Source organism: Psammomys obesus, unplaced genomic scaffold (assembly GCF_907164565.1).
Source record: "Psammomys obesus unplaced genomic scaffold, mPsaObe1.curated_primary_1811, whole genome shotgun sequence".
NCBI lineage: Eukaryota > Metazoa > Chordata > Mammalia > Rodentia > Muridae > Psammomys > Psammomys obesus.
In genome coordinates, this window is record NW_026596064.1 from 10,071,183 (window position 1) to 10,097,097 (window position 25,915).

At 51.3% G+C, this 25,915-nt stretch overlaps 1 protein-coding gene across 3 annotated transcripts in view; it reads right to left on the reverse strand.

Annotated features, from left to right (window-relative positions):
* Positions 1-25,651, reverse strand: part of Tmem44 (transmembrane protein 44) — a 34,066-nt gene extending 8,415 nt beyond the window's left edge. For all 3 annotated transcript variants that reach the window (XM_055625163.1, XM_055625162.1, XM_055625161.1), the window contains exons 1-9: positions 25,460-25,651; positions 22,868-22,994; positions 20,897-20,990; positions 19,422-19,585; positions 19,157-19,243; positions 16,591-16,761; positions 15,096-15,242; positions 13,088-13,192; positions 5,694-5,852 (exon numbers count right to left, since the gene is read on the reverse strand). In XM_055625163.1, the coding sequence (XP_055481138.1) occupies positions 5,694-5,852; positions 13,088-13,192; positions 15,096-15,242; positions 16,591-16,761; positions 19,157-19,243; positions 19,422-19,585; positions 20,897-20,990; positions 22,868-22,994; positions 25,460-25,596 (1,191 nt within the window). In that variant the 5' untranslated portion in view covers positions 25,597-25,651. The remainder of the gene's footprint in view (positions 1-5,693; positions 5,853-13,087; positions 13,193-15,095; positions 15,243-16,590; positions 16,762-19,156; positions 19,244-19,421; positions 19,586-20,896; positions 20,991-22,867; positions 22,995-25,459) is intronic.
* Between the last annotated feature and the right edge of the window lie 264 nt (positions 25,652-25,915).

Here is a 25,915-nt window from a genome sequence, read left to right on the forward strand (position 1 = left end):
TTTCTTTCTTTCTTTCTTTCTTTCTTTCTTTCTTTCTTTCTTTCTTTTTTGTATTGTTTTGTTTTTTGAGACAGGGTTTCTCTGTGTAGCCCTGGCTATCCTGGAACTCATGGAGATCTCCTGAATGCTGGGATTAAAGGCATGGACTGCCAGGCCTGGCCCACAGTAACTCTTACAAAGGAAAACATTTTACTGTGGCTAGCTTACAGTTCAGAGAGTCAGTCCATTATCATCGGGACAGGAAGCATGCCGGCATGTGGTGCTGACATGGTGCCGACATGGTGCTGGAGGAGCTGAGAGTTCTACATCTGGATCAGCAGACAGCAGGAAGAGAGACGCTGGGCCTGGCTTGAGTGTCTAAAACCTCAAAGCCCACCCCCCAGTGACAGACTTCCTCCAACAAGGCCACACCTGCTCCAATAAGACCACAGCTTCTAATAGTGCCACTCCCTACAGGTCTATGTGGACCATTTTCATTAAAAAACCCACCACACTGGCCCAGATAAACAACCTTCGACACCTCTTCCACCAATACACCTTTACATCGGGGGTCCCTAGTGGCAGGGGACTTAAGAGTACTATACAACATCAAGACTCCTTCACACACAACCTTGGCAGGGAATTCTTGCCTTCCCAATGTCTCTGATCTCAGGGCAGGCCCAGTGCTTTCACACAGCTTAGGTGCATGTCACTGTCCTTGTGTCAAACTGTTCCCATGAACAATGGGTAGATTCCCAGTCTCCAGAGTGTACCTTCTCCTGAGTATACTGAGAGTGGCCTTTCTGTGTGGCCATCAGTCATAACCAGGTTTGAAAAGTGCCCATGTGCTCCCTGGAGCAGCCTTCTTCTGTGCCGAAACTGAAGACAGGAAAAAAATGAGTTTTCTCCATGTCCTGGCTAGTTTTATATCAAACTCGACATAAGCTAAAGCCATCTGAGAGGAGCGGGGACTTCAGTTGAAAAAAATGCCTCCATAAGATGGGGCTGTTGATAGCTGGGCATGGTGGTGCATACCTTTGATCCCTCAGAGAGGTGAGGCAGGCAGATTTCTATGAGTTCAAGGCCAGCCTGGCCTACAAAGCGAGTCCAGGACAGGCAAGGCTACACAGAGAAACCCTGTGTGTGTAGGGTGGGGGTAAGATCAGGCTGTTGGCAAGCCTGTAGGGAATTTTCTTATTAATGATTTATGGGAAGGGCCCAGACCATTGTGAGTGGTGCCATTCCTGGGCTGGTGGTCCTGGCTTCTATGAAAAAGCAGGCTGAGCAAGGTATGTGGAGCAAGCCAGTAAGCAGAACCTCATGGCCTCTGCATCAGCTCCTGCCTCCAGGTTCCTGCCTAGTTTGAGTTCCTGCCTTGGCTTCTCTCAATGGATTGTTATTCAGGAGATGTAAGCCAAATAAACCCTTTCCTTCCCAAGCTGTTTTTGGTCATGGTGTTTCATCACAGCCATGGAAAAGTGACTAAGACCTTATGGTTCTCCCAGGGGAGTGTCCACAGCACCTGTGGTCTTATTGGCCTCATGTCTTCTGCCACCACTGGGTTCCCTGTAGATCCCAATGTTTTATTCTGTGTTGAACAAGACACCCCCTGAGGACAGAGGCAGAATACAGATGAGTAGAAAGACTGGGGCAGAAGTGAGTCTTCTCATCTAGAACAACTGCCCATGCTCTTGGGTACCACCTCTGCCAGCACAGTGGCAAACACAGCAGGTTTCAGAGCTTCTGGCACTAGGTTCAAGTCTCGGATTGGCTTCCTCTTCCTCTCCTTTTGGATTCCAGCTATCTCTGTTTAGGCTAGCAGGCAACGGCTGGGATTACAGTTGTAAGCTGCTCTACCTGGCTCTTTCTAATGTTTCCTCAGTCTAATAAGACTCGTCTAGCCTCAGACATCTGCTTTGGGACTGCCTGGGAAGTATTTACTAGACTCTGCCAGGGCCTTGCACACACACACACACACACACACACACACACAGTCACAATCAGCACGCTTTGTCATTCTGATGGATACAGTGTTAGAAATACTTGGTGTGCTGGGATACTGTGGATACAATATACGATTGAAACTAGCCAGGACATGGAGAAAACTCATTTCTTCACTTCCCCAAGTGTATGATAGGAAAGTCAGTGTTCACAAGAGTAAACACATAACCCAAGAACCTAAAACCACTCTATGAAAGTTAGAAAACTGCCAGATGGTGGTGGTGCAGGCCTTTAATCCCAGCACTTAGGAAGCAGAGGTAGGCAGATCTCTGAGTTCAAGGCCAGCCTGGTCTATAGAGTGAGTTCCAGGACAGCCAGGGATACAGAAAGAACCCCTGTTTCAAACAAACAAACAAAAACAAAAAGAGAAAGTTGGGAAACTGATAAAGGTGACAGACACTGAGTGTCTCCTAGCCCACAGGCCTGGACAGTAGGAGTCTGGAAGTGTTCACTCACTCGTCTAAGGGGTCAAGCAGAGCAGTGGTCAGGGACAGATTCAGACCATCTCGGGATCAGGAAAGTACCCTCAGGTGCATTCAGGGAAGAGGGGCCGGACAGGGGCAGAGGCATCCCAAGAGGAAGAAGGGATACCTGAGTTAAATGCCGTCAAGCAGGTGAATGGTGCCATCTTAGGGATGAGAGGAGTCAAGAGCACAGGATGTGATCTCAGGCCTGACTCTCACTCCCACGTTTCTCTCAGGTGAAGGCAGAGAGCGCAGAAGATCTGAGTCAGTGTGGCCAGGAAGCACTGTAGTTGCCCGCCATGGGGCAGGTTCAGGCCCATCCTGCTATCCTCATGGGCATTCCTTCAAATGCCCACGCTCAGAAAAATGTTTTCTGAATGACTGACCAGCTGCCGGGGGGGGGGGGGGGGGGTGTATAGTTACACCATCTGCTAACAGACACCTTCCTGATCTCACCTAGCAGCAAACAAGCCAAGGAGTTCAAGGAAGGAGCCCCTCAGAGCCAACTGCATTGAGGAAGCATGTGCTGGTTAATAGACCTGGTGCTTGATTTTTACTTTCTCCTTTACTCTCTTCACACTTTCCAAATGTTCTGCCCCCAAAAGTGTATTTCATTTAGTCTATTACATTTATTCATTTATTTAACCTTTTAAGGTTAGTTCTTGCTATAATTTCCCAGCCTGATCTCAACTCCTGGGCTCCAATCCTCCACTCTCAATTTCCCAGGTAGTTAGAACTATAGGCATATGATACTATTTTTGCTTGTTTGGTTTTTTTGTTTTGTTTTGTTTTTTGTTGTTTGTTTGTTTGTTTGTTTGTTTTTTGAGACAGGGTCTCACACTACCCCAGGCTAACCTGAAACTCACAATATAGCCCCCAGCTGGCTTTGAACTCATTGCAATCCTTCTGTCTCAGCTTCATGAATGATGGGATTTTAGGCTTGAGCCATCATACCTATTTTTTACTACTTTTAAAAATAGAAAGTTTTTATGCAGTGGTGCACACCTATAATATCAGCTTTGGGAGGCAGAGGCAGAAGGATTGCCTTAAGTTCAAGCCCATGCCTATCAAGTTCTGCCCAAGCGGGACTACACTGTGAGTGCCTGCCTCTCTCTCTCTCTCTCTCTCTCTCTCTCTCTCTCTCTCTCTCTCACACACACACACACACACACACATACACGTGCTCGCTCAGAAAGTGTGTAGGACAGATGAACCACACCGGGAGAAGGTGATGACCCCTTGCTCATGCTAACTGCTATGGGAGCTCTCACACCTGCCTGACCAGCTCAGTGCTGTCAGCTCCATGTTCGCTGCCTCTGTATGGGACCTTGGCAGTCGTGTCACTGGTTGTGTGTGATGGAGGATATGGAGCAGGAGTCCCAATCTGGGGCATCTCAGCTTCTCTACATTAATCTTTTAATGTGGGCAGAAGCAGCCAGAGCCACTGCTTTAGTTTGGACTCTAAGTTTTTGTTGTATTTTGAGACAGGGTCTCACTGTGTAGTTCATGCTGATCTTGAACCTTTGGCTATCCTCTGGTGTAGCCTCCTGAGTACTGGGATTACAGGTTTGAGACACCAAAGCAGTAGGGTATTATGTATTCTTAAAGAATGGATTTCTTGAAAGTGGGAGGCTATTAATGAGAGGAAGAAGGAGAACCGCAGAGCAGAGAAATGGCCGGGACCAGCTATGTGGGTAGCCTCCAGCTTATAGAGGGAGGAAACACAGTGCCTTCCAGAGAGGAAATGTTCCCCTACTCCTCCGCCCTGGGCCCTCGTGTCACTGCTCTGGCTTGGGTTCACTCCACAGTCCCTTTAGTTACAGCTCTCAGTGGAGACTGCTGCCTCCAGGCTCCTTGGTGTCCCGTACATTCTCAGACTCAGTTTAGGAATATGGCCCCACCAGGTGCACGATTCCTAACTCCAACCCAGCTCTCGACCACCAGCTGTTCCAGGAGTGAGGGGCGGAGGAACACCAGGTGGCACACGCTCACTCCCCAGGCCATGGCAGCCTGTGGAGGGTGGGCAGGAAAATGGGCTCCGGGCAGCAGCGGGAGGGCGACTTTGCATTGGGCCTTGGTGGGGAGGGTGGTTCATGTAAGCAGGCCTCTGGAGAGAATTCTGACCTGTGGACATGGGGCCAGAGGGGACCCCAGGAAGGAAGCTCCAGAGGCCTGGGACAGAATGCTATATATGAGCAGAGACAGGATGGTGTACAGGCTGGAAACATGCAGAATGGCACACTAAGGAATCTGGTTTACCTCACAGTCAGGAGTCCTGACCTTTAGAATTTTGGGGGCCCAGTATAAGTCTGACTAGTTTTCAGACTCTGGGTGTATAATGATTGTTTTGCCAGATAGGGGCATTAAAAATCAAACCAAGGCCAACCTACACGCCACCACTGGGCACTACTTACTACCGTCTCTCCACAAACGGGTGATTTAACACCCAAAAGCCTTGGACACAAGATTCCGTCCTCCCTCCACCAAAAATGCCAGACAGCATCCTTCCCCGACATACATGTGAGCCCTGTGTTGTCCTTGCTCTCCCCCATCCTCAGACGAATGGACACTCCCTTGTTGAATGGGGCCAGGAACTCAGGGGCCACAGGACACACTTGAGAGTTCTGTCTGTTTGTGCATCCCTGATGTGATGTCCATTTTGTTCGGATACAAAGTGAGATGGAGGCTGGGCATGGCATGCTGCCTCCTACAGGTCCTGGCTGTATGTGTCAGCGCCAGCATTATGGGTTCCTGCTCTTTGGGGCAAAGAAACTCTTCTATGGTCAAACACTGACACCAACTTTCCTGCCTTCCTTCCCCCCTCTCCCCCTTTCTTTTCCTTCTGATGTGCTCTTATGTAGCCCAGGCTGGATTTGAACTCATGACCCTCAGCCACCTGAGCACTGGGGTGGTCTAATCCTGAGCCACAACACTGAGGCTTTTAGGAGATATATTACTGGTGAATTTTTTTTTCCCCTGTAGGAAGGACCAGAATGTACAAGTAGTCTATGAGAACTGGCCCTCGGCACTCACGCTCCCTCGACCAGCCCAACCATGGAACTGCTTTGAGTCCTGCCCAGTTTCAGAGGCCCCTCCGTCGACGGCGGGAGCCATGCAGAGCCGCACGCAGGATTAGCAGTTTTGAGGTTAACGAGGCAGGGTTACAAAGCGGTTCAGCCTCAAGGAGGCCCCAGCAAGAGTTGCTAGGTGACTCACCCATGCACCCACCCGCCGGGCAGGGCCCCGTACCTCCAGGTCGGAGTTGATGGAGGAGACCTCGGAAGAGCTGCTTGAGGACACTCTGGCCTGGATGACCTGGATGGGAGGGTAGGAGGGAGGCTCCTGCAAGGGGGCATCGCCACTGCTTGTCTGTCCGTCCCCGGGTAGCCTGGTGGCACTGCAGCCTGCCTGCAAGGAGTGAAGGAGAGGGTGGGCGGGGGCGGGGGGGCAGTGCCTTAACTTTTCTGTTTTTAAAGATTTATGCATTTATTATCTATGCAGCATTCTGCCTGCATGTGTGCCTGCAGGCCAGAAGAGGGCGCCAGATTTCATCATGGATGGCTGTGAGCCACCAGGTGGTTGCTGGGAATTGAACTCAGGACCTTTGGAAGGACAGCCAGGGCTCTCACCCGCAGAGCCATCCCTCCAGCCCTCTTACTCCACTTCTCAACAGTCGAAGCGTTCGTGCGCTTCAGCATTCCAAAGGCGCGAGTGAGTGTCAGGGTCGAGAGGTGGCAGCGCTCAGGCTCCCTTGAGTCCTTCCAGACATCCCACAGGGACACCCTCGTGTCTGTATACGTGCACATATGTGTACCCCCTTCCACAAACAGTAGCACACTCTGTAGTCTCTTATGTATTTTCTTTTCACTTAATAACACGCCTTGGACATAGTTCTGTGTGGTAAGCTATGGGGGGGGGGGTGTCAAGAGTAGCATTACAGATGTTCACAATTCCTTTAACCAGTCCCCTGCTGATGGGCACTCAGGGTTTTGAAACCTCTTCTTTTTCCAGCCTGCGCTGACAGCAGTGCTTTGAACATTTCTCACGGTCTCAGGCTTTTGAACACTCGGTTCCTAGTTGGTGACACCGTCTGGGCAGTTTAAGAGGTACGGAATGGCTGGAGGAAGTACATCGGCGGGGGTGAGCTTTGGCATTTTCAGGTTCGTGCCACTGCTGGTTTGTTCTGCGCTATGTTTGCACTGCAAACAGGTGCGGGTCCTCAGTTTCCGGTGGCCAGCGCCAGCCTCTGCCCTCACCGTTACGGAACTGGAAGCCCAAATAAACCCTTCCTTTTCTAAGCTGCGTTGGTCCTGGTGCTTTCTCGAAGCAGCCAGACATCTAAAATTTCGGGGCACGAAGAAGAGGATCACTAGGAATTTCTGGATTAAGTGCCCCCCACCCCCACCTATTTGTAACCTGGACAGCTATTACCCCAAACAAATCCCACTGAGGCCCTATCTGCTCACACCAGAGCAGCCTGTGGAAGAGTGGTGGAAGAGTTGGGAGATACGGGAGGAAGATGCTTGTGACCAGACCTATTATCTCTCTTCAACCTACCTAACATATCTACTCTCCCACAGAGCACAGAGAATGTGGAAGAGTCTCCTCAGCCGTCAGGAAAGCGCCATCTACTGGACTTTCGGAGCCATGCAACATTCTGGGCTTTGGCCAGGGTGAGAGTGCGCTCAATTCCCAGCACTTGAGAGGTGGAAGTAGAGGGACCAGGAGTTCCAGGTCATACTCAGCAGCACAGTGAGATCCAGGACATACCGATTATCAGAGACTCTTTCTTTGAATAATAACAATAAAAAAGATTGTGGTGGCATAACTGGGGGGATATACTGAAGAGGAAGTGGCAGGAGGATTATGAGTTCGAGGCTTGCTTGGGCTATACTTTGGGTCTGTCGATATGACTCAGATGATAAAGGTGCTTGCCACCAAGCCTGATGACCCGAGTTCCTACCAGAACTCACATGGTGGGACAGAACTGACTCATTACAGGTCGCGTGCAAGACAGTGACTCAGCCGCACACAGCCTACACCAAAGCTTCCTGCTATCTGACTGTGTCACCTTCGAAGGAAATTTGTCCTCTTTGGGCCTTGGTTTCCCAGCCAATCAAAGAGGGTGGTGATCTCAGCAATGACAAAGGGACCCAGTGGGAATGCCCCGACCTTAAACAATGTGTGCATCATACTATGTGAGTCAGCGGGACAGGTGGAGAGAGTCCACAAGGGGACAAAGCAGTGTTCTGAACACAGCTGAGGGCTACCCTGCTGCCCTCAGAAGGGAGCTGAAACAGAGCCTGCGAGTGGAACAGGGAAGCAAGTGACTCCTGGGCAACAGGACAAATCCGATACTCCTAGGGGGCAGATCTACACCCAAATCAACAGAGAACAAGGGTTTGCAAACTTCCCTGTTGAGGGTGGAGCTGTTGGTCCACGTAGCCTTGGCCCCTCTGCCCACAGAGTGGCTGCCCTGAACTTCCTGGGTCCTCCTTCCACCCCTGACAAGGCATGTGACCTTGAGCAGTTACTTAAGCTTGCCTGTTTCCTAGTCTGTAAAATGAGAGTAATACCTCAAGGGTCCGCGCTGAAATGAACCTCTGGCGAGGGCTTAGGCCAGTGTCGCACATGGGTCATGATAAGGACCAAGCAAATGCTGGCTGTGGGGCAGGAAAAGCTGGACGGTCAGGACCTCAGAAGGGCCTCGAGCCCTCTGGTGGACACAGCTGGAAGGGGCTGGGTGAAGCACACTGGTGGGCGGGCTTTAGTCGGGGAGAAGAGGGAGACATCCTCCCCCACACACACACCATGATGCGTGGGCTTGGAGACAGGTGGTAGAAAGGGTGGTTCCCCAGTATGGACCACATGATAGGGCATGGCTGAAGGTGAACGTAATTCCACACTTGTGTGTGTGTGTGTGTGTGTGTGTGTGTGGTGGTGGTAGTCGAGATGGAACCCAGGGCTTCAAGGGGCATGCTAAGCAAGCGCTCTTTGAGCGAGTTACAGCCCAGATCTCACACCAGAAAACACTTCCCTCATAAGTGCTGTGGTTTAAAACCGTTGTTCCCAAGGGGACCCCCCACCTCTTCCCTCCCTCTCTCTTCTCCCCTTCTTCTTTCCCTCTGGTCAGAAGAAAGTTTTCATGGCTAACGGGGCCTCTTCACTATGCTTTTACTCCCTCCAAACTCCACCCTGGTGACCTTCATCACGGGATTCACACCCAACATCCAAGGAAACCAGCAAACCGCAAAGCCCAGTTGTCAGGCCCCAAGTCCCCTGAGCACCTGTGCCAGCCCCATCTGAGCAGGGTGGTCACTGAGCTCCATGGTCAACATGCTCCTGTGCTGGGGGCTCACAGGATCTGACACCCTCTTCCCACCTCACAGACTCCTGCACACATGTGGCGCATTTACATATGTCAGATACATGCACATATACATAAAATAACGAATAAGCCTTTTTTTAAAGAAAAAAAATATGTTATGTTTGTAAGAGAGCTTTCCTGTCTGGCATGGTGGCACACACCCTTAACCCCAGTATCTGAGGTAGGAGGAGCTGAGTTTCAGAACAGTTTACTTTACAGACGCCCATTCAAATAAAGAAGCAGCAACAACCAAACCAAAACAACAACAACAAAACACCCCAAAGCAAACCAGAAGCAAAGCAAAACCAAACCTCTGGTTGCTGACCTCTGCCCTGCTTCTCCACTACAGGCTTTATTAGCTACTTATTCAAAAATACTTTATTATTTCATATGCATGGGTATCTTGCCTACATCCTTGTCTGCACAGCGCTTGTGTGCCTGGAGGCCACAAGAGGGCGTCAGATCTCTCTCCTTGAGCTGAAATTATAGATGGTTAAGGGCCACCTTGTGGATGCCTGCAATTGAACTAGGTCCTCTGGAAGAACAGTCAGCGCTCTTAACCACTGGGCCATCCCTCCAGCCCCTCATTAGCTATTTTAAAGGAAGCATTTGCAGGACCAGTGAAGGAACTGGACAGGAAGAGGATGGAGCATGGGGAAGAGAGAGGGGAATCTGGGGCTCGAACCATTTCGTAGATGGAGACGGTACCTTATGTGGTGCCGAAGGAGCCATCTGGGCGGGGAAAACCTGAGGTCTGTGCAGATGTGGTGTGAGACACCATGCGGTGCTGTGAGCGGGCATCTGGGCATCTGGGGCCGGAAGTAAGTCAAGAGGAACAGATACATCCTGGGAGTCAGCACGAGCTAGAAGTGGGTGGTGGGACTGGGCTCCAAAAGAGCAGGGAGCACTCCCCCGCAGGGTGGAGACTTTCTGACTGGAAGGGCAAGCTAACAGGGAGTAGGAGGGTGGCAGAAAACACTGTTGGGAACCACAGAATCAGCAACCAGGGGCCAAGTGAGTCTCAGACAGAAATGGCTGAGGATTCAGCAACGTGGAAGTCATTGGTGATCTGGCCAAGAAACCTCAGAATAGTAGGATGAGGGGGTAAACTCCTGCCACCTCTTTCCCAGCCTTCTTCCTCTTGAGGACCTGGAAGGAAGGCCAGAGCCTTGCAGCCCCTTCCGCAACTCTACTTAGAACTCTCTGCTTCGCCATCTGCCTAAACCTTAGCTCAAAGTCTCACCACCTCTTCTCAGGACTCACAACAACTGTGGCTGTTTCTAGTCCTTTCTCCCTGTTTATCTGCTGCCTAGTGATGGTTCAAACACGCCCAGGTGACCCCCAGCTTAGCCTCCGCAGCTGTCACTACCCTTAAACCGACAGCTGGGTGCTACAGCTAGTGATGCTACCTGTCTCCTCTCCATCTTTCACATTGCACTGCATTCTGGGAGGGAACAAAACATCTCTCTTTTGTACATAGATTATTTTAAATTAAAGACAAATGAAAACTAAGAGAAACGGGAAACTGTATTCCATCGTATAACAGCCCAAAGGTACAGTTATTCCTCAAAATGGGGACTCTGTCCAGGACTCCTGTGGATACAGGAACCTAAGGCATTCAAGTCCCTCATGTAGAATGGTGCTGGATTTGGAAGATCTCTGTGAGTTCAAGGTCAGTCTGGTCTATGTAACAAGTTTCAGGCCAACTAGAAAGTTGGACCCAGTCTCAAGGGAACAAAACAAAACAAAATACCATGAAAACAAAATAGCAAAATGAAGAACAAAAACTCCAAATGGACATAAGTCCTTAATGTAAGATCTGAAACTCTTAATCTATTAGAGGAAACGTAGGTAAAATAGAGGCGCAGGCACGAACTTCCTGAACAGGAGTCCAGGCACTGAGGAGTTAATAAGTGGAACCTCATGAATTAAAAAGTGTTTGACAGCCTACTGCAGGAGAGAGAAAGCTTTGATAATTGACATTACTATCAGGAATATATAATGATAATGTCAACAATCTATACATCTGACATTAACCTATAGGATATCCAAAGATCTGGAAACAGTAAGCAATAAGAGATCAATCAATTCAACTGATAAATATTCCAATGAAATATACAGTCCGCAAGAGATGAAATATAAGTGATCAATAAACATACAGAGAAGTATTCAAACTCACTAGCCATCAGAGCAATGTTCATTAAAAACTACATTGAAGTTCTATCTCACCAGGCAGAATGGCAGTCATTGAGAAAACAAACAACAGGTCTGGGGGGATGGCTCCGTGGCTCTTCTAGAGGACCTGAGTTCAGATGCAAGCATCCACATCACGTGGCTCACAGCTGCCTACCACCCAATGCTAGCATCTTCTTTTGGCCCCCACTGGGGCACTCACACACACACACACACACACACACACACACACACACAGGCACACACACGGGGTAGGGGTGAGTGGATGGGGAGAGACAGGCAGAAACAGATGTAGAGAGAGGGAATGAAAAAGAAAACAAATGCTGACAAAGACATGGACAACAGGGAACCCCTTATGCATTTACGGGTGGTAATCTAGGCTAGTCTAGCCGCCAGGAAGTCAGGGTGGAGGGGTCTCACAGAACTGAAAACTGACCTAGCCCACGACCAAGCTAAGGCACTCCTGGGTGTGAGCCTGAAGGGCCTAGTGAACGCGGCACAGAGACACCCGCACATCACAGCACCATGGGCCGTCACTGGGCTGTGGCACCAACCTAGTGCGCAGCAACGGAAGAATGAGTAAAGACAATAGCTCACAGGCATGGTGGAACGAATGAAGGGAAACACTATCGGGTCACTTGCAGGGAAATAGAGCCAACCCGAGGTCACTTGAGAGAATTACAGTCAGTCTCAGGAAGGTAAAGTTACTTATTTATTTAATAATGTATTTACCTTTATTTTATAAATGTGCATTGGTGTTTTGCCTGCATGTATGTCTATGGGAGAGTTTCAGACAGTCGTCAGCCACCATATGAGCGCTGGGATTTGAACCTGGGTCCTCTGGAAGAACAGTCAGTGCTCTTAACCACTGAGCCACCTCTTCAGCCCGGAAAGGTAAATTATTAATGCTTTCTCTCACCTGCAAGTTCCTTGATTTTGTAAAGACACTTCCAGTTATATATGCGTATATGGTATAAGCATAGAAATAAAACTGTCTAAGAAAACAAAGTGGACTCAAAGGAAGAAGAGGAGGCAGAAAGAAAACGGCCAGGGAGCAGGGGATGGTGGGATGGCTGATATTGGCTGCCAACTTGACAGGACCTAGCATTACCTATAAACAAGTCTCTCGGAAGGCCTGTGAAGAGTAGGTCAGCTTAGTGGGGGGATCCGCCATGACGGTGGACGGCACTATTCTTGGGGTGGGTCCCAAGCTGCCTAGAACAGAGGGAGAGAGCTGAGCGCCAGCAGCCATCTCTCCCTGCTTCCTGGCCTCGGATGCAGCGTGACCAGTTGCCTCGACCTCCCCATCATGATGGACTGTGTCCTCAAACTGTGAGCCAAAATAAACCCTGTCTCCCCCAAGTTGTTCATTGTGTCTCAGCATGCATCAGGTACTAAGATATAGGGTGGGAACATACCCCATAAATAGGTACAATGAGAAACATTTAAATAAGTACAAACTAAGACAGGGTTTCTCTGTGTAGGCCTTGCTGTCCTGGAACTTGCTCTGGAGACCAGGCTGGCCTCAAACTCACAGAGATTCAACTTCCTCTGCCTCCCGAGTGCTAGGATCAAAGGTGTGTGCGACCGCTGCCCAGCAAAACTAGAATCTTTAAAAGTGGCCAATGGTAACGTTTTCCTTTCTGTACAGTAATTAACTCAGGTTTGTGGAGGAAACTTTTGTGTCCCTTCCTCACCCAAGCCCCTTACCGTGTAAAAAGACAATCCTGAATTGCCACACTTCCCTTTCCCTCTCCTCTCCGAACCTGCCCCCTGACAAGCCCTAGGCCTTTTTCTTGAGCCCACTGCAATGGTTTAGAAGCTTCAACTATCTGGCGACACATGTAAACACCCATGCAGAGGCAATTCAAAATTCTCTTCCATCAGCTTCATTCACGGTCCTCAGCCGCCGTACCTAAGACAGCAGAGGGAAAAGAACTTTTCCTCCCCTTCACTGCAACTCTGGAGAACTCTAAGTGGATCCCAGCAGCCATCTCTTTCAGGAAGTCTGCCAGGCTTTTTTGTTGTTGTTGTTGTTTTCTTCATCATTCTGGATGCCCAGCTGTGACCCATAAACACTCACCGGCTGTGCAGGCTCAATGGTCAGCTCCATGTATCGACTGATTGCCGTCATTGTCCTCAGAGGCTTGCAGTGTGTCAGGCTGGTGAGAGGCACCCAATCTGAGTTCTTTGAAAGGGAAACAGAGAGGCAAGAAGGAGACGTTTTAAAGCCAGGAGGCACGTTCTAAAAGGAAGGTCTCATTTTGTTCAAAAGAACCCTTAGGCCAGACATGGTGGCGCCCGCCTTTGATCCTCAGCTCAGGGGGCAGAGACTGGTGGATCTCTGTGAGTTCAAGGCCAGCCTGATCCACATAGGGGGCTCTAGGCCAGCCAGAGTAAGACCCTGCCTCAGAAAAAGCAGCTTCCCAGAGATCTTCATATGGTCAGAATGTGGGGCCCACCTCAACCTGTTTGGGGTAACGTCTGACTGAAAGCAATGGTTCTGACTTGAATGCAAGCTTGGGAAAAGCTTGCTAGACGCCACCTCTAATTTTAGAGTAGGAACACCTGTTCCGGGGCCGGCACTTTGTGAACTCTTGCTCTCAGTCAGTGCGACCAATCCACAGCTCCCCAGCTGGGCACAGCCAACAATCAGTATGAATGAACATAGCCCAACACAGAATCATGACCTTACTTAAAGCATTGTTAGACTTATTGGTGTGTGTGTGTGTGTGTGTGTTTGTAACTTCATTGTGTGATTCTCAGGTGTGAACTTTGTGACTGACAACAGAGGTGACAATGTGGAAATGTTGAACACATCTATAAGGATCATGGCAGGTACCGGAAGGCTTCTCATGGCCTATTACAAGTCATGCAGACCTCTGTACTGCAGGCTTCCTGGTGAGGCACAATTTCACCCCAGTTGCTAAAGTGAAGGAAATAAATTGTGGCATTCCCCTCCCCTGGCCCCTCCCCCAGGGGGAGCTTTCCCGCAAACTCAGATCCAAGAGCCTACATAACCCATGCCAACCCCTATTATTTCAGCTCAGGCTGCATTGTTGAGCCTAGAATGTTCTGGGGAGCAGTTCTTTTATTTGTTCACTGATGCCCTCTCTTCCCCTTTGCCATTCCTTTCAGCAAAGGACTCCTTCCTGTCCGTCCTTTGTAAGAGGGGCCTGAAGTGCTGAGGAGCCCAGAGGCGGGTGACTGCACGATAGTCCCAAAATTAGTGAAGGCAGAGCTGTCTGTCTTAAAATTCCCATGAGTGCCCTCAGTGATGACAGTCTCTCGATGAAGACCGTCACCTTAGTTCCGGTTAGTCACACAAGTCACCAGTTTGGGTCAAGCAAAAAGAGACAAGAGGCTGGGGTACACCGCAGAGACAGTGTGCAGTGGGCACGAGGCCCTGGATTCCATCCCCAACCCTGAAAAACAATGGAGACGAACTTGCCTCCGCCCTATTGACTCTCACCGGTGGTGAGTTACAGCTGGCAGTGGTGGGCAAGTTCGTGAGCAATGCTTCCTCAGGTGAGCATCTAGCAAGGCCAGCCTCCAAGCCGTGATAGCAGTGGCCTCACACACACAGGGGTCCCCACGACCCAGGACAGTTTTTCCAGAGCCACTGTCACACGGATGTGCAAAGGCACATTCAGCATGCCGACGGCTCTGGAACTGTCTGGAGGTGGTGATGACCTCAAAGACCCATGGGAAAGTTCATAAAGGGACTTTATGAACTAAGAGGGGAAAGCCCACACTGTTTTAAAATGAAGACATCCACTTAGGCAGTGTGTGGATGTGTATGTCCGTAAGTGAAAGACTTGAATAGCATCAGTGGCTACTTGTCCATTCGACTACACAGCAGCAGGCAGGCCTTGAGCAGCAAAATCAAAACCAAAAGACAAAAATCCTAAAAGAATTCTTGGGACTGGGAAAACAGGCGATCCCGTTGTATTTGGGATCACGTGAGCTTAGATATAAAAAGTAGTTTTTAAAAGACCAAGTATGGAATGACTTCCAGAAGTCCCTGTCCCCTCTACTCCCCTGCTCTGTGCACCCAACCAGCCAACCAGACATTTTCTACCCAGAGAGACCTTGTCCTCGGTCCTGGCCTCCTGGCTTTCTTCTTCCTTCTCTGCACAGGTCAAAAGGGCTTGTGTGTCGGCGCTCTCTCTGGCTTCCGCAGCAAATCTGAAGGCTCGCCTCACCCTGCTCTTTATCACACAGGACAGAAAGATGATCTGAGATGTGGAAGTTAAGGTGTATGGAAGTGGAAGCGGAGTTTCAGCCTCCAGGTGGCGCTCTCCACACTCCTGCCTCCTGAGCGGCCTGCCCTGTCCCATCCCCCGGTGGACAGAGATGATCTTGAAGACAGGGTCTGATCGGTTTTTTTTTTTCCTCTCTCTTTCTGCCTGCTAGATGCTTGGGAGGCAGAAACATTTGAAAAACGTTTTTCCTCAGGACATGGCTTACACTGATAGCACATGCGATGGGTAGGATGGTGTCTACGTGAAAACACAGGCTGTGACCTTATTTGAAAGGAAAGCAGCCTGGCGCAGTGACACACGCCTGTAATCCCAGCACTCTGGGAGGCAGAGGCAGGCGGATCTCTGTGAGTCCGCCCTGGTCTACAAAGCGAGTCCAGAACAGCCAAGGCTAAACAGAGAAACCCTGTCTTGAGAAACAGATATGGTGGTACACACCAGAACTTCCAAGACTCGGACTCTGGAGTTCAAGGCCAGCCTTAACTATGTACTAAGAAGTTGTCCCAAAAAGGAAAAACAAACAAACAAACAAACAAACAAAACAAACAAACAAACAAACAAAAACAATTTAAAAGCCACAGCCAGAATACTCTGGAAGTCCGGGGTAATCAGAAGGGATGGGGGCAGCTTCTCAAGAGCCGTAAGAATAGCCTACTTTGATCCTGGGCTTCTGGGTAACGTACTCTCCAGCCACCTCCACCACCACCACGGCAAGTACGCATTCAGAGGCTGCCCTCACCTCCATCAGCCTCCCCCAGCCCCCTGCTCGGCTTCACTTGCCCTTGAAGCACTCAAACAAGGTCACCCGGGTGACAGCGCATCTGGGGACCCAGGAGGCCAAGAAGGCTCAGCGGCCAGCTGTTGAAGGCATTGCTGTCAGCTCTGCTGTCTGCACCAGCCAAGGAGAATGAGCCCTTGTGGCAGGCCAGCCGGCAGAGTCCTCTCAGATGGCCAAGAGAAAGCCCTGGAAGGGGAGGAGGGTCAGGCTCCTTCCCCAGGAGGACAGGAGCCATTTAGAGATGTCTGGTAGGAAGCAGAACTGAGCCTGGAGCTGTGCCCTTTGACCCCCCGAGGTTCAGAGCCTTCCCACTTCCCTTGCTATTTCAGAGAGCTCTGGGCAAGAGAGCTGTTTTTGAACTGGGGAAGCACAGAATTGCAGATTACTGCCACGGTGCCTTGCCTGTCCCAGGCTTCAACTCGTTGGACTGCTGGGCCAGTATGCTACCCAGCAAGACCAAAGGAGGACATGACAGGTGGGAGGTAGGATAGAGGCCCTGGCAGCAGGCAATTCCAGCCTCCGAAGTCACCAGGCTTGAGTGGATACAGCGAGGTCCAGTGCAGCTCGGCCCAATGAAATCAGGAACCAGGGTGTGGCCTGGAGGAGGTAGTCGGGCTGCCGGTCGTGGGCCACAATGGCCGAGGCGTAGAGGAGGCCAGCCAGAGCTGACAGGAACCGAGTCCACAGGTGGATGTAGGAGAGTGACTTCCCTCGACACTGCAGAGAGGAGGGCAGGGTAGGAAGACACCGGATCGCTTGGTGGCATATGGCAAGGCCTCTACAAGCAGCCACTTACAAAGGGCGTTCCTCCTGCTAGGCGTCTAGCTGTTGTTCGAGCTGCTACTTTTACCTGGCACACTCCTCAGAACGCGGCTTTATCTTAACAGTGGAAACCTTTTCTTACTATTCCACCCTATGAAGCACTGATTCTCTTCCGGAACCTGTCACACCTGGCACATCCCTCTGGAGGGATGCGAGACGTTACACATTCAGAGAGCTCCTGGGGGCAGACTCAGTGGTCCTCCCGTTTCATTGCTCAGCGCCTGACAAGTATGAACTTGGGGATGCCAGCTGGGGAAGATGAGGGAGACTGAGTTATAAGCAGCCACTATCCTGCTATTCCCACACAGAACCACACCAGGCAGGGAGATGAAGGGAATGAGAGATGACGTTCTGGAAGTTGTGAAGCCAAGGGGACATTTTGAGAGAATGAACAATGGAGATATTGGCTCACAAAAAAAAAAAAAAAAAAAAAGGAGCATATGCTATATTTATGTAAGTAGTCTATATAGGCATAAAGTCACTTTAGGGCCAGTGAGATGGCTCAGCAGGTTAGGACGCTGGCTGTTGACAACTGAAGTTGGATCCTGGAACCCACGTGATAGAAAGAAGCAACCCCTGATGGTTGTCCTCTGAGCCATGGTACACATGTTCCATGGCTCCAACCCCCGGATTAATAAATATTTTAGAAGTCACTTTATAGGAGCATACACAAGACTATGTACTAAACTACACAATATAGATTTAAGTTTATATAGGCAAATATAAAACATGTATAATCTATTGTTTTAAATTTGCTTGCTGAATATTTAGAAATATTTAGGTGTTGGCTAAGGAATGGAGAAAGGGCGTTTTGGCTGATTTTCTCTCATTTTTGTTTTAAATTCCCCAAAGAATGCTCAGATGGGCTGTGGACGCAGCTCAGTGGTAGCGATTGCCTAGTACCTGGGCTAAATGCGCAGCACAGCACAGATGACAAAAAACTGTCAGGAATGCCACATAGCCCCTGTACCTCCACTGGTTTTATTCCCAGCCATTGTTCTGGCCACCGTCCGCTGAAGGCCAGTGAGTAGAGACCCAGGCAAGCGAGTGGAGGCCACCTGAATATGAGGGTGGGTCTGTCCCTGGCCCATGGTTCCCGCCACACATGGGGAGACTCTCAGCGCCATGAAGTGCCTGTGAGTTCCCCAGCCTGACCACCCTACTGCAGGCCCTGGAGAACTAGAACAGGCAGTTAGGGCACTGTCCTCGTTCCCTGGAAGAGCTCCCTGCTACGTGATGCTTCTACCCTGTCCTGGAGTCTCACCCATAGGCTGCTGTAGCCAAGCCAGGGATCTCTGTCTTCTCCTTTAGCCTGGAGACAGGACTCCAGGACTTCAAGGCCTCAAAACACAGCTTGGCTTTTCCGTATACGCTGTCACAAGCCACCTGCCTCCCTGAAACCGTTCTTCTGGGCCTGCCGCTAAAGCATGGTGCTCCTGGGAAAGGGGCTCTCTTCAGGCTAAATGACAGGCCCGTTTCACTTTCTGGTGTCAGGGCTGGTGCTGGCCCTGGCCCTGAGGCAGGAGGACTACAGCAGTCTTCTCCAGAGAAAACCCGGCAGGGCAGTTTCTACACCAATCCCAAAGCTCACTCAGGCACTGTCCTGTGTGGTGGCTTTTCCAAGCCCTCTTGTGGACAGACAGCCCGTCCTTCCTTAGCTTCTAAGGTCCCACCCGCCCTTCAGAACCACTGTGAAAGACTTCCAGCAGCCTGACACTGTAGTGGTTTCTGCCCTCGCTCCCTCACAGCACAGGGGCCTTCTCTCCTGCTTCCCAACCCAAACGCTTGTTTCTACTATTCGAAGAGAGAGGAGAGTCCTCACTGCAGCACCTGTGGCTGCCACGGATCCCCAGAGACAAGTCCCCTTTGGCCTCAACAGGCTTGGCGGGCAAGTCTTCCCTCAGCCCAAGGCGTTTGGAAATATCTGCCAGTGAGACCCTGTGTAGCTAACTGTGTTGGACTTCCTGTGCCTTTCTTGTCATCTTGTGAGACTCTAGTTTGGCCCACCCCTGTGACCTGTTCCTGGTCTACTTTTCCTTGGTTATAGGAAGTAGGGAGAAACATGTCAGCCTTCCTGGAAGGCTCCTGTAGGTCTCAGAACTCCACTGTTCAGCCATGGCCCTTCACACACACACACACACACACACACACACACACACACACACACACACACACAAGAACACACCCTCATTGCTGTCATACACTGTCTCCTCAGAAAAATATAAGCATGGATATCACACCCCAGGACCTCCCAAGGCCCTAAGATGACCCAGCCCCAGCCCAGTCTCACGATATTGGAGAATGGAGGGATCCGAGATGCCCAGGAGCCAAGGGCAGCAATGCCACCCAAGAGGTAGCCAAAGACTTCCGGGTTTTCCTGCAAGAAAAGATGTGCAGAATGTGTAAATGTTCCAAGGAGCAACAGATCTGATGCAATCTCTTGTGCTTTTGGAAGGTTCCTCCTGGCAATGGCGTGAACCCTCACCCTCTCCCAGGGCACCAAGGAAACTCACAAGATGGAGGGCAACCTGCACTACCCGTATCTTCAGCCTTACCTGCAGAAGGCTTCCCAGCAGCCTCCTCTGTGGCCCTCGGACTGGAGCTGAAGCCTTTGGGAGAGCAGCCCAGATTGCCCAGCCTGGACCCAGGCTCAGCGGCAGAGCCAGGGCAAAGACACTGGCTCTAAGATGCCTTCTTCTCCTCTCCCTGCTGCTCCGACCTGCAGGACACACCAGAACCCCATGATGATCCTGTGGGAGGAGCTGGTGTACTCTAGCCTTTGCTCTCCGGCTTGCTATAGCAGATCCTGACCCCCTTCAAATCCCTGGGGTCAAGTTCCTCTTCCAGAAACTGCCTCCCACCCACAGTGGCTGCTGCTCATCTTCCTTGGAAGGCATCCTTGTTTGTTTGATTTTGTTTTTGTTTTTTTCGAGACAGGGTTTCTCTGTGTAGCTTTGGCTATTCTGGACTCACTTTGTAGACCAGGCTGGCCTCGAACTAACAGAGATCCACCTGTCTCTGCCTCCCAGAGTGCTGGGGTTATAGGTGTGCACCACCACACCTGGCTTATTATTTTTACTTATTTATTTTTATTTTATGTTCCTTGGTGTTTTGCCTGTATGTGTGTCAGAGCGGTCACCAGATCCTAGAGTCACAGACAGTTATAAGCTGTCGTGTGGGTACTGAGAATTGAACCCCAGGCCTCTGGAAGAGCAGTCAGTGCTCGTAGCCACTGAGCCATCTCTCCAGCCCTGGAAGGAATCCTTTAATGCTAATATGGAGACACCAGCTCCTCCCCTGGACTTCCAGTCATCAATGACCACATTCCAATCATTTCTGCCACCAGCACATAAGGTGGCTGTGTAACAAGCCACCTATTCTGTAAGCAGGAGAAACAGCAATTGGCTTTCTTGGAACACAGGACACACATTGAGCATTTTTCAAAAAGCATTGCTGCTCTGAGCTACCTGAGCCGGGTGGAGGGCATGACCCCTGACCCACTGCTGTGACCATCCTGCTTTTGGACAGGAGTCTAAGAACACTACTCTCTTCTCAGGAACCCCCAATGCTGTGTACTCAGGGGTAGTCCCCCCCCCCCGTCTCGGTCCCTTCAGCCCCGCTCTTGCAGGGGTGACCCATGCCTGTTTCTGCCATTCATTTCCAGAAATTATGTAGCTTGGCTTGGTCACTCAGACTTGCACACTGTCCCCTGAAGCCATACACCATCACTGCTCCTGGCCTCGGCCCATTCTTGTCTGCTTGCCTGCGCCACAGGGCCTAGTGTCACATGCTTTCCTGTCTCTGAAGCTCACCTCTCCCTGTAAGTCTATCCCCCAATTGCCAGTTAGGGCCCCATCCTTCTCATGTGGCTGAGTTCAGAAACCTCTTTTTTTGTTTTTTTTGTTGTTGTTGTTTTGTTTTGTTTTGTTTTTTTCCTTTGCCTAGAAGGATCTGGCTCAGGAATAGGCACCAACCATAAGGATGGACAAAAGAATGAAGGTGGAAAAGATGGCCGCATAAGCCTACTCACCAGACTTCGACTTGGATTTGAATCCACAGACAGGGAAGAGAATGGACATAAAGTTCATGAGGTCGACAACTGCTAGGTAGGCCCCAGTGAACACCTGGAAGTGAATGGAGACAGCGATCAAGTACCGTCCTCCCAGGAGCCGCAGCACTGCCATCCTGGAATCCCCTCTGCCACAGGGGTTACACTGGGGCAGCATGTCCACCTATATCATTAGCTCAGTGATGCCTTCCACCGGCCCAGAGACAGGTCAGGAGCCGGGTGTTCAAATGCCTCATTCTAAGTCGCAAGGTGCCAGGCAGACGGGATGGGGGGAGGGCCCAGCCCTCTGCTTTCTCCTCGGCACGGGCAGTCTTTGCTGTGGTGTTACATTCCAGACACTGACGCTCTGTGAGCCTCAGTTTCCCCACTTGTAAAACTGCCACACACCAAGTCTCCCTACAGACTTCCCTGCAGATTTCTGGAGACAGTTCATGGCAAGAGTTTGGACCAGGACCTGGAGAAAGTCAATAGAACCAGAGACAAAAGCATCATCCATGGGAAGAGTGTACATTGTGGCTTTGGAATCCTGGCCCTGGGACTTATTAGAGGGTGGCCTTACAGAAGCTTCTCTGTGCCTCAGTTTCCACACCTGTAGCGGATGAATGACGACAGGACCCATAGCACAGAATGACTTCAGGAGCAAAGGAGTTAGTACACAGGGGGACCCTAGTGCCAAGGATGAGGTTAAGTATTTAACCAACTCCAGCCAGCCAGCCCTATTGGACACGAACAGAGATCTCTCTATCACACCAGCCAGTGGGAAAGGGAGTCTGCTTCTGAGACAGTACAGCACTGTTCTAAGTACAAAACTCTGAACCCGTGTCTTGACCACTAGGCTGCCTGCCTTTATCTCTGCCTGGGTGGCCACAAAAACAAAATCATGAGTTCCTTGCAGCCGGGCTCAAAAAAAATATTCCCTGTGATATGTGTTTAGGGATAAAGTCCTTTATTTGAGGGCCCACGCTTTGGAGAAACTAGAAAGAGCTCTTCCCTACACCAAATCCCACATCGCCCTCCGCTGGGAATGTCATCTCTCAGCTGACTGTTTGTTGAGCATCTACTATGAACTGTGTGACGTGATAGTACAGCCGTGAGTTTCTGTTCTTCTGATTCATCCTCTGATGAGACTAATTCACTGGGGTGGCTTGAATGAGAATGGCTTCCCATAGGGTCGTATGTGTGAACACGTGGTTCCCAGTTGGTGGAACTGGTTGGGAAGGATTAGAAGGCGTGGCCTTGTTGGGAGAGGAGTGTCATTGGGGGGAAGGGGGTCTTCACGTTTCAAAAGATGGACGCCCTTCCCCGTGTCTCTCTCTGCCTCCTACTTGCTGCTCAGGATGTGAGCGCTCAGCTGTCCCTGCCACCATCCTTTGCTCTGCCACCATGGACTCCCACTCTCTACACCCATAAGCCTAGTTGTATATGTTGTCTTGGTCATGGTGTTTAGTCACAGCAATAGGAACGTGACTAAGACACACGGGGAGCTAAGAGAAAGCAGCAGGGGAAAGGGTCTTGACGCACGTGTGGCAGAGATGGGTTGCAGTTCCACACAGGGGAGGGCATATTTTATTTTTTATGTGTGTGCCCCATGTGTATGGGAACACTTGGCGAAGAAGCCACGGGATCCCCTGAAGCTGGCGTTACCTGACATATGTACTGGGAACCAAGCTCTCGTCCTCTGGAAGGGCAGTGTGTACTCTTACCCACCAGGACACCTCTGCAGCCCCGGGACGCCTTGCTTCAGGTGACTTTGAACAAAGGCTTGAAAGAGGTGACAACAGGCCATGCGGACATGGAGGGAAAGAATTCTTGAGAAGGCACGAGGCACGAGGCACGAGGCACGAGGCACCGGTTCTGAGAGGAAAGTGCTCTGCAGGCTGAGGGAAAAGACAGAGGCCTCTGTGACAGGAACCTGGCTCGCGCTGGTCGTACCTGGATTGTGAGCTGTCTGGCCAGGATCGCCCCCAAAGTGTCACACAGGCTCGTCAGGAGGCAGAGCGCGGCGTACAGTGTCGACTGGTCTTGGCCACATTTCTTTGTGCATCTCAGGTAGAGAATCCTGAGGTGAAAGGGATGTGAACAGAACACGGGGTGGTAAGTTTGAGGCTAGACTGGAGGAGACACCTAGGAAAGGCAGCTGTGACCTCTGTTCTGTCAAACGTAGTCCCTCTCAGATGGAGCACACGTTTCTGGGTTTAGCTACAGGTCAGAATAAAAAGAACAGAATAAACCACAAGGCTCCGCCAGGAACTGGAACTCTCCTCCTAGCAATATTGTCCTCTTCTACAAAAGGGCAAGGGCAGCCTAGCGGGGACCGTGGACCACCACCACCACCGATTCTTACAGGCCTCAGCATGTGTAGAAACACCTGTAATCCTGCCCTTGGGAAGCAGAGACCAGAAGGCTCTAGGTTTGAGGCCATCTTGCACTACATAGTAGGTCCTATCCTTAAGAAAAGATAGGGGCTCTTTTCTTTTTCCTCTTCCAAATCAGGCTGGGTCAATGCAACTCCCCCTCCCCTCCCTTACAAGCCAGCTGTGCATTTTATTTTCTGAAAGCGAAACAGGTTCTAAAAGTCATTTTAGCAACACAGCTAACTATAGCGGTAATTGCCTAAATTTAAGAGGCGATTTGTTTCCTTGAAATTAGAGTGAAATCCATCTAATCCATCTGTGCAGTGGGTGGCCGCCTCTGCCAGCTGAGCAATTTGAGCATGTTCATAACGCAGGGAAACCAAAACTGAACAACAGCACGGCACTCTGGGCCCCTCCCTAGGTCCCCTAACTACTGAGTTTTCCTGCCTATAAGCTCTTTCCCCCCTTCTTCCCCCCTTCACACACTTGGGTCAGGCAGAGGGCAGGGCAGACTAGGAAAGGCCAGAGCCTCTGGTGATATCACCAATGCCATCTCCCTGCTGGTTTTTATAGGGAAATGGGCTGGGAGCAGCTCTGGCTTCATCCACTCAGGCAGAGTGCTTGGTGCTCGATCCATAGGCTAGGTTCTAGGCATCAGTCCCAGGGATCATAGGTACAGAAGGAAGGTTATTACCCACCATGCTAAGCACTTCTCGGTCTGTCAGCCCCAAGCCTGAAGCTCTGGGCTATTAAAACCAATGCAAGGTCAAAGAGCGAAGACTCAAGGAAGAGATTTGGACCTGAACTGGCAGTACTTTCATCCTTTGCGTCTGAGAGGGGAGTAACTGCAGCTTAGGGCAATGATGTGAGCAGACGGCAGGCCTATGGCTTCGTGCTAGGGGCTTTGCCCTGTGCTCTGTTGCTCTCAGGCATGTCCTCCAAGCTCTCAGAGGCCAGGACTCCCGAACTGACCTTAAGCTAGCCCACACACCAAACCATGGAAGAAGTTCCAGTCTCTGCAGACAGACCCAGGCTGAGGGGGTTCAGGAGTGGTGGAGTCCAGAGAACAGAGACAGGGTGGAAGCTAGAAGGCCCGCTCTCAAGCCTGCACATCCAGGCATTCTCAGGGCGCTGCTTAACCTCCGCAAGCATGCCCAACGGTGTTGGCTGCAAAGGGTGGCCGAGAAACAAAGGAGGCCAGGCCATGACAAAGGAGGTGATGATGCACAGCCCCCTTGCTTTGTACCCTCTAACTCAGCTCAATCCCTGAAGCCCGCCTGGGTGAAGGGGAGGATTATTACTCACTCAGTAAGGAGGCACCGCATTAGAAAACGGTAACGGGACCTGCCTTAGGGAGTGGGGCAGGCAGGGACCAAGGACGTGACCCAGGGTGTCTTTGCTGGACTCGAGTCTCTAGGCAGTGGGACTGCAGAGTCTCTGAACCACTACGGGAAGGCTGAGGGGGTGGCCCTGAGCAGATGCAGCAGTGGAGAGGGATGCTGCAGCCTCTCCCCTCTTCCTCCTGGGGACAGTTGGGCGGCACCTCCCCGGAGCTCTGTGCATGGGGACAGGGTGACTGACGACCTGGACGCTTCACTCTCAGAGCCCAAGCTACAGGGGCTACCTGGCCAAACCACTGCAAGACAGACAAAAGAAAAAACAAAAGCAAAAAAACACCGTGGCCGTAGTCAGATCACCGCTGCCACACCTCTTCCCAGCCTCGGATAAATCAAAAGTAGAAAATATCGAGGGACTTGCTTGGGTCCCTAAGGGTGGGTGGCGGAGCCAGAGCAGTAATGGTGTTTAATGAGCACTTACTAAGTCCTTTGCCTATCATGCCTCGTTGAATCCAAAGGCTTACACCTTGCTTCCCCTCACACCGCCAGCAAGCAGGAAAAGGCTGACAATAGGAGCCAATCCAAGCCTCATCCACTGCACCACCCAGCCTCCGGCTGCCGGCTCACAGCACAGCTCGCCCGTGCACAGAATCCAGAAGGGACTCCACTTCAGTCCACAGCGCAAGGTCAGCTCCAAACCCGGACCTGAGCGGCCACCTGAACGCCCCCTCTGCGTCCCTTCCCCCGGGTTTCCTGGGGGAGTCGAGGCGAGCGGCGCCCATCTCCCCCGCGGGGGGCCCGCCACCCCTCGCGCGGGTCCCGGCCCCATTTACAGCGCGTGGGCGGCGATCCAGCAGCAGGCGGCGCAGATCCACAGGCCGAAGGAGATGCAGACACGGCGGCGGGCGAAGCAGCGCTCCAGGTAGTCCCAGTTCCAGAGCGGGGGCGCCGGGCTAGCCCCCTCCTCCATGGCCCGCCGAACCCGGGGAAAGTTCCGGGACCGCGCGGCTCCCCGGCTTCTCCTATTGTCGGGGTCTGTGGGGAGCAGGCCGCCCCCTAGTGGTGGAGCCTGGCGCGGCCGCCGCACAAAGGAGGGCCCCGCCAGCCCCTCGTCCCTCTGCGGGTTCGCCGGGTTCCCGAGTCAGACAATACTCCGGCGCTGCCAAGCGCCCGTGGGCGGGTTGGGGGAACCCCGGAGGCGCGCGGTCCCCGCTTGGAAAAGTGCAACATCAGAAGGATGGGGTGAGGGACGAAGGGGGCACACTTTGCCTCTGCTTCCTCCTCTCCCT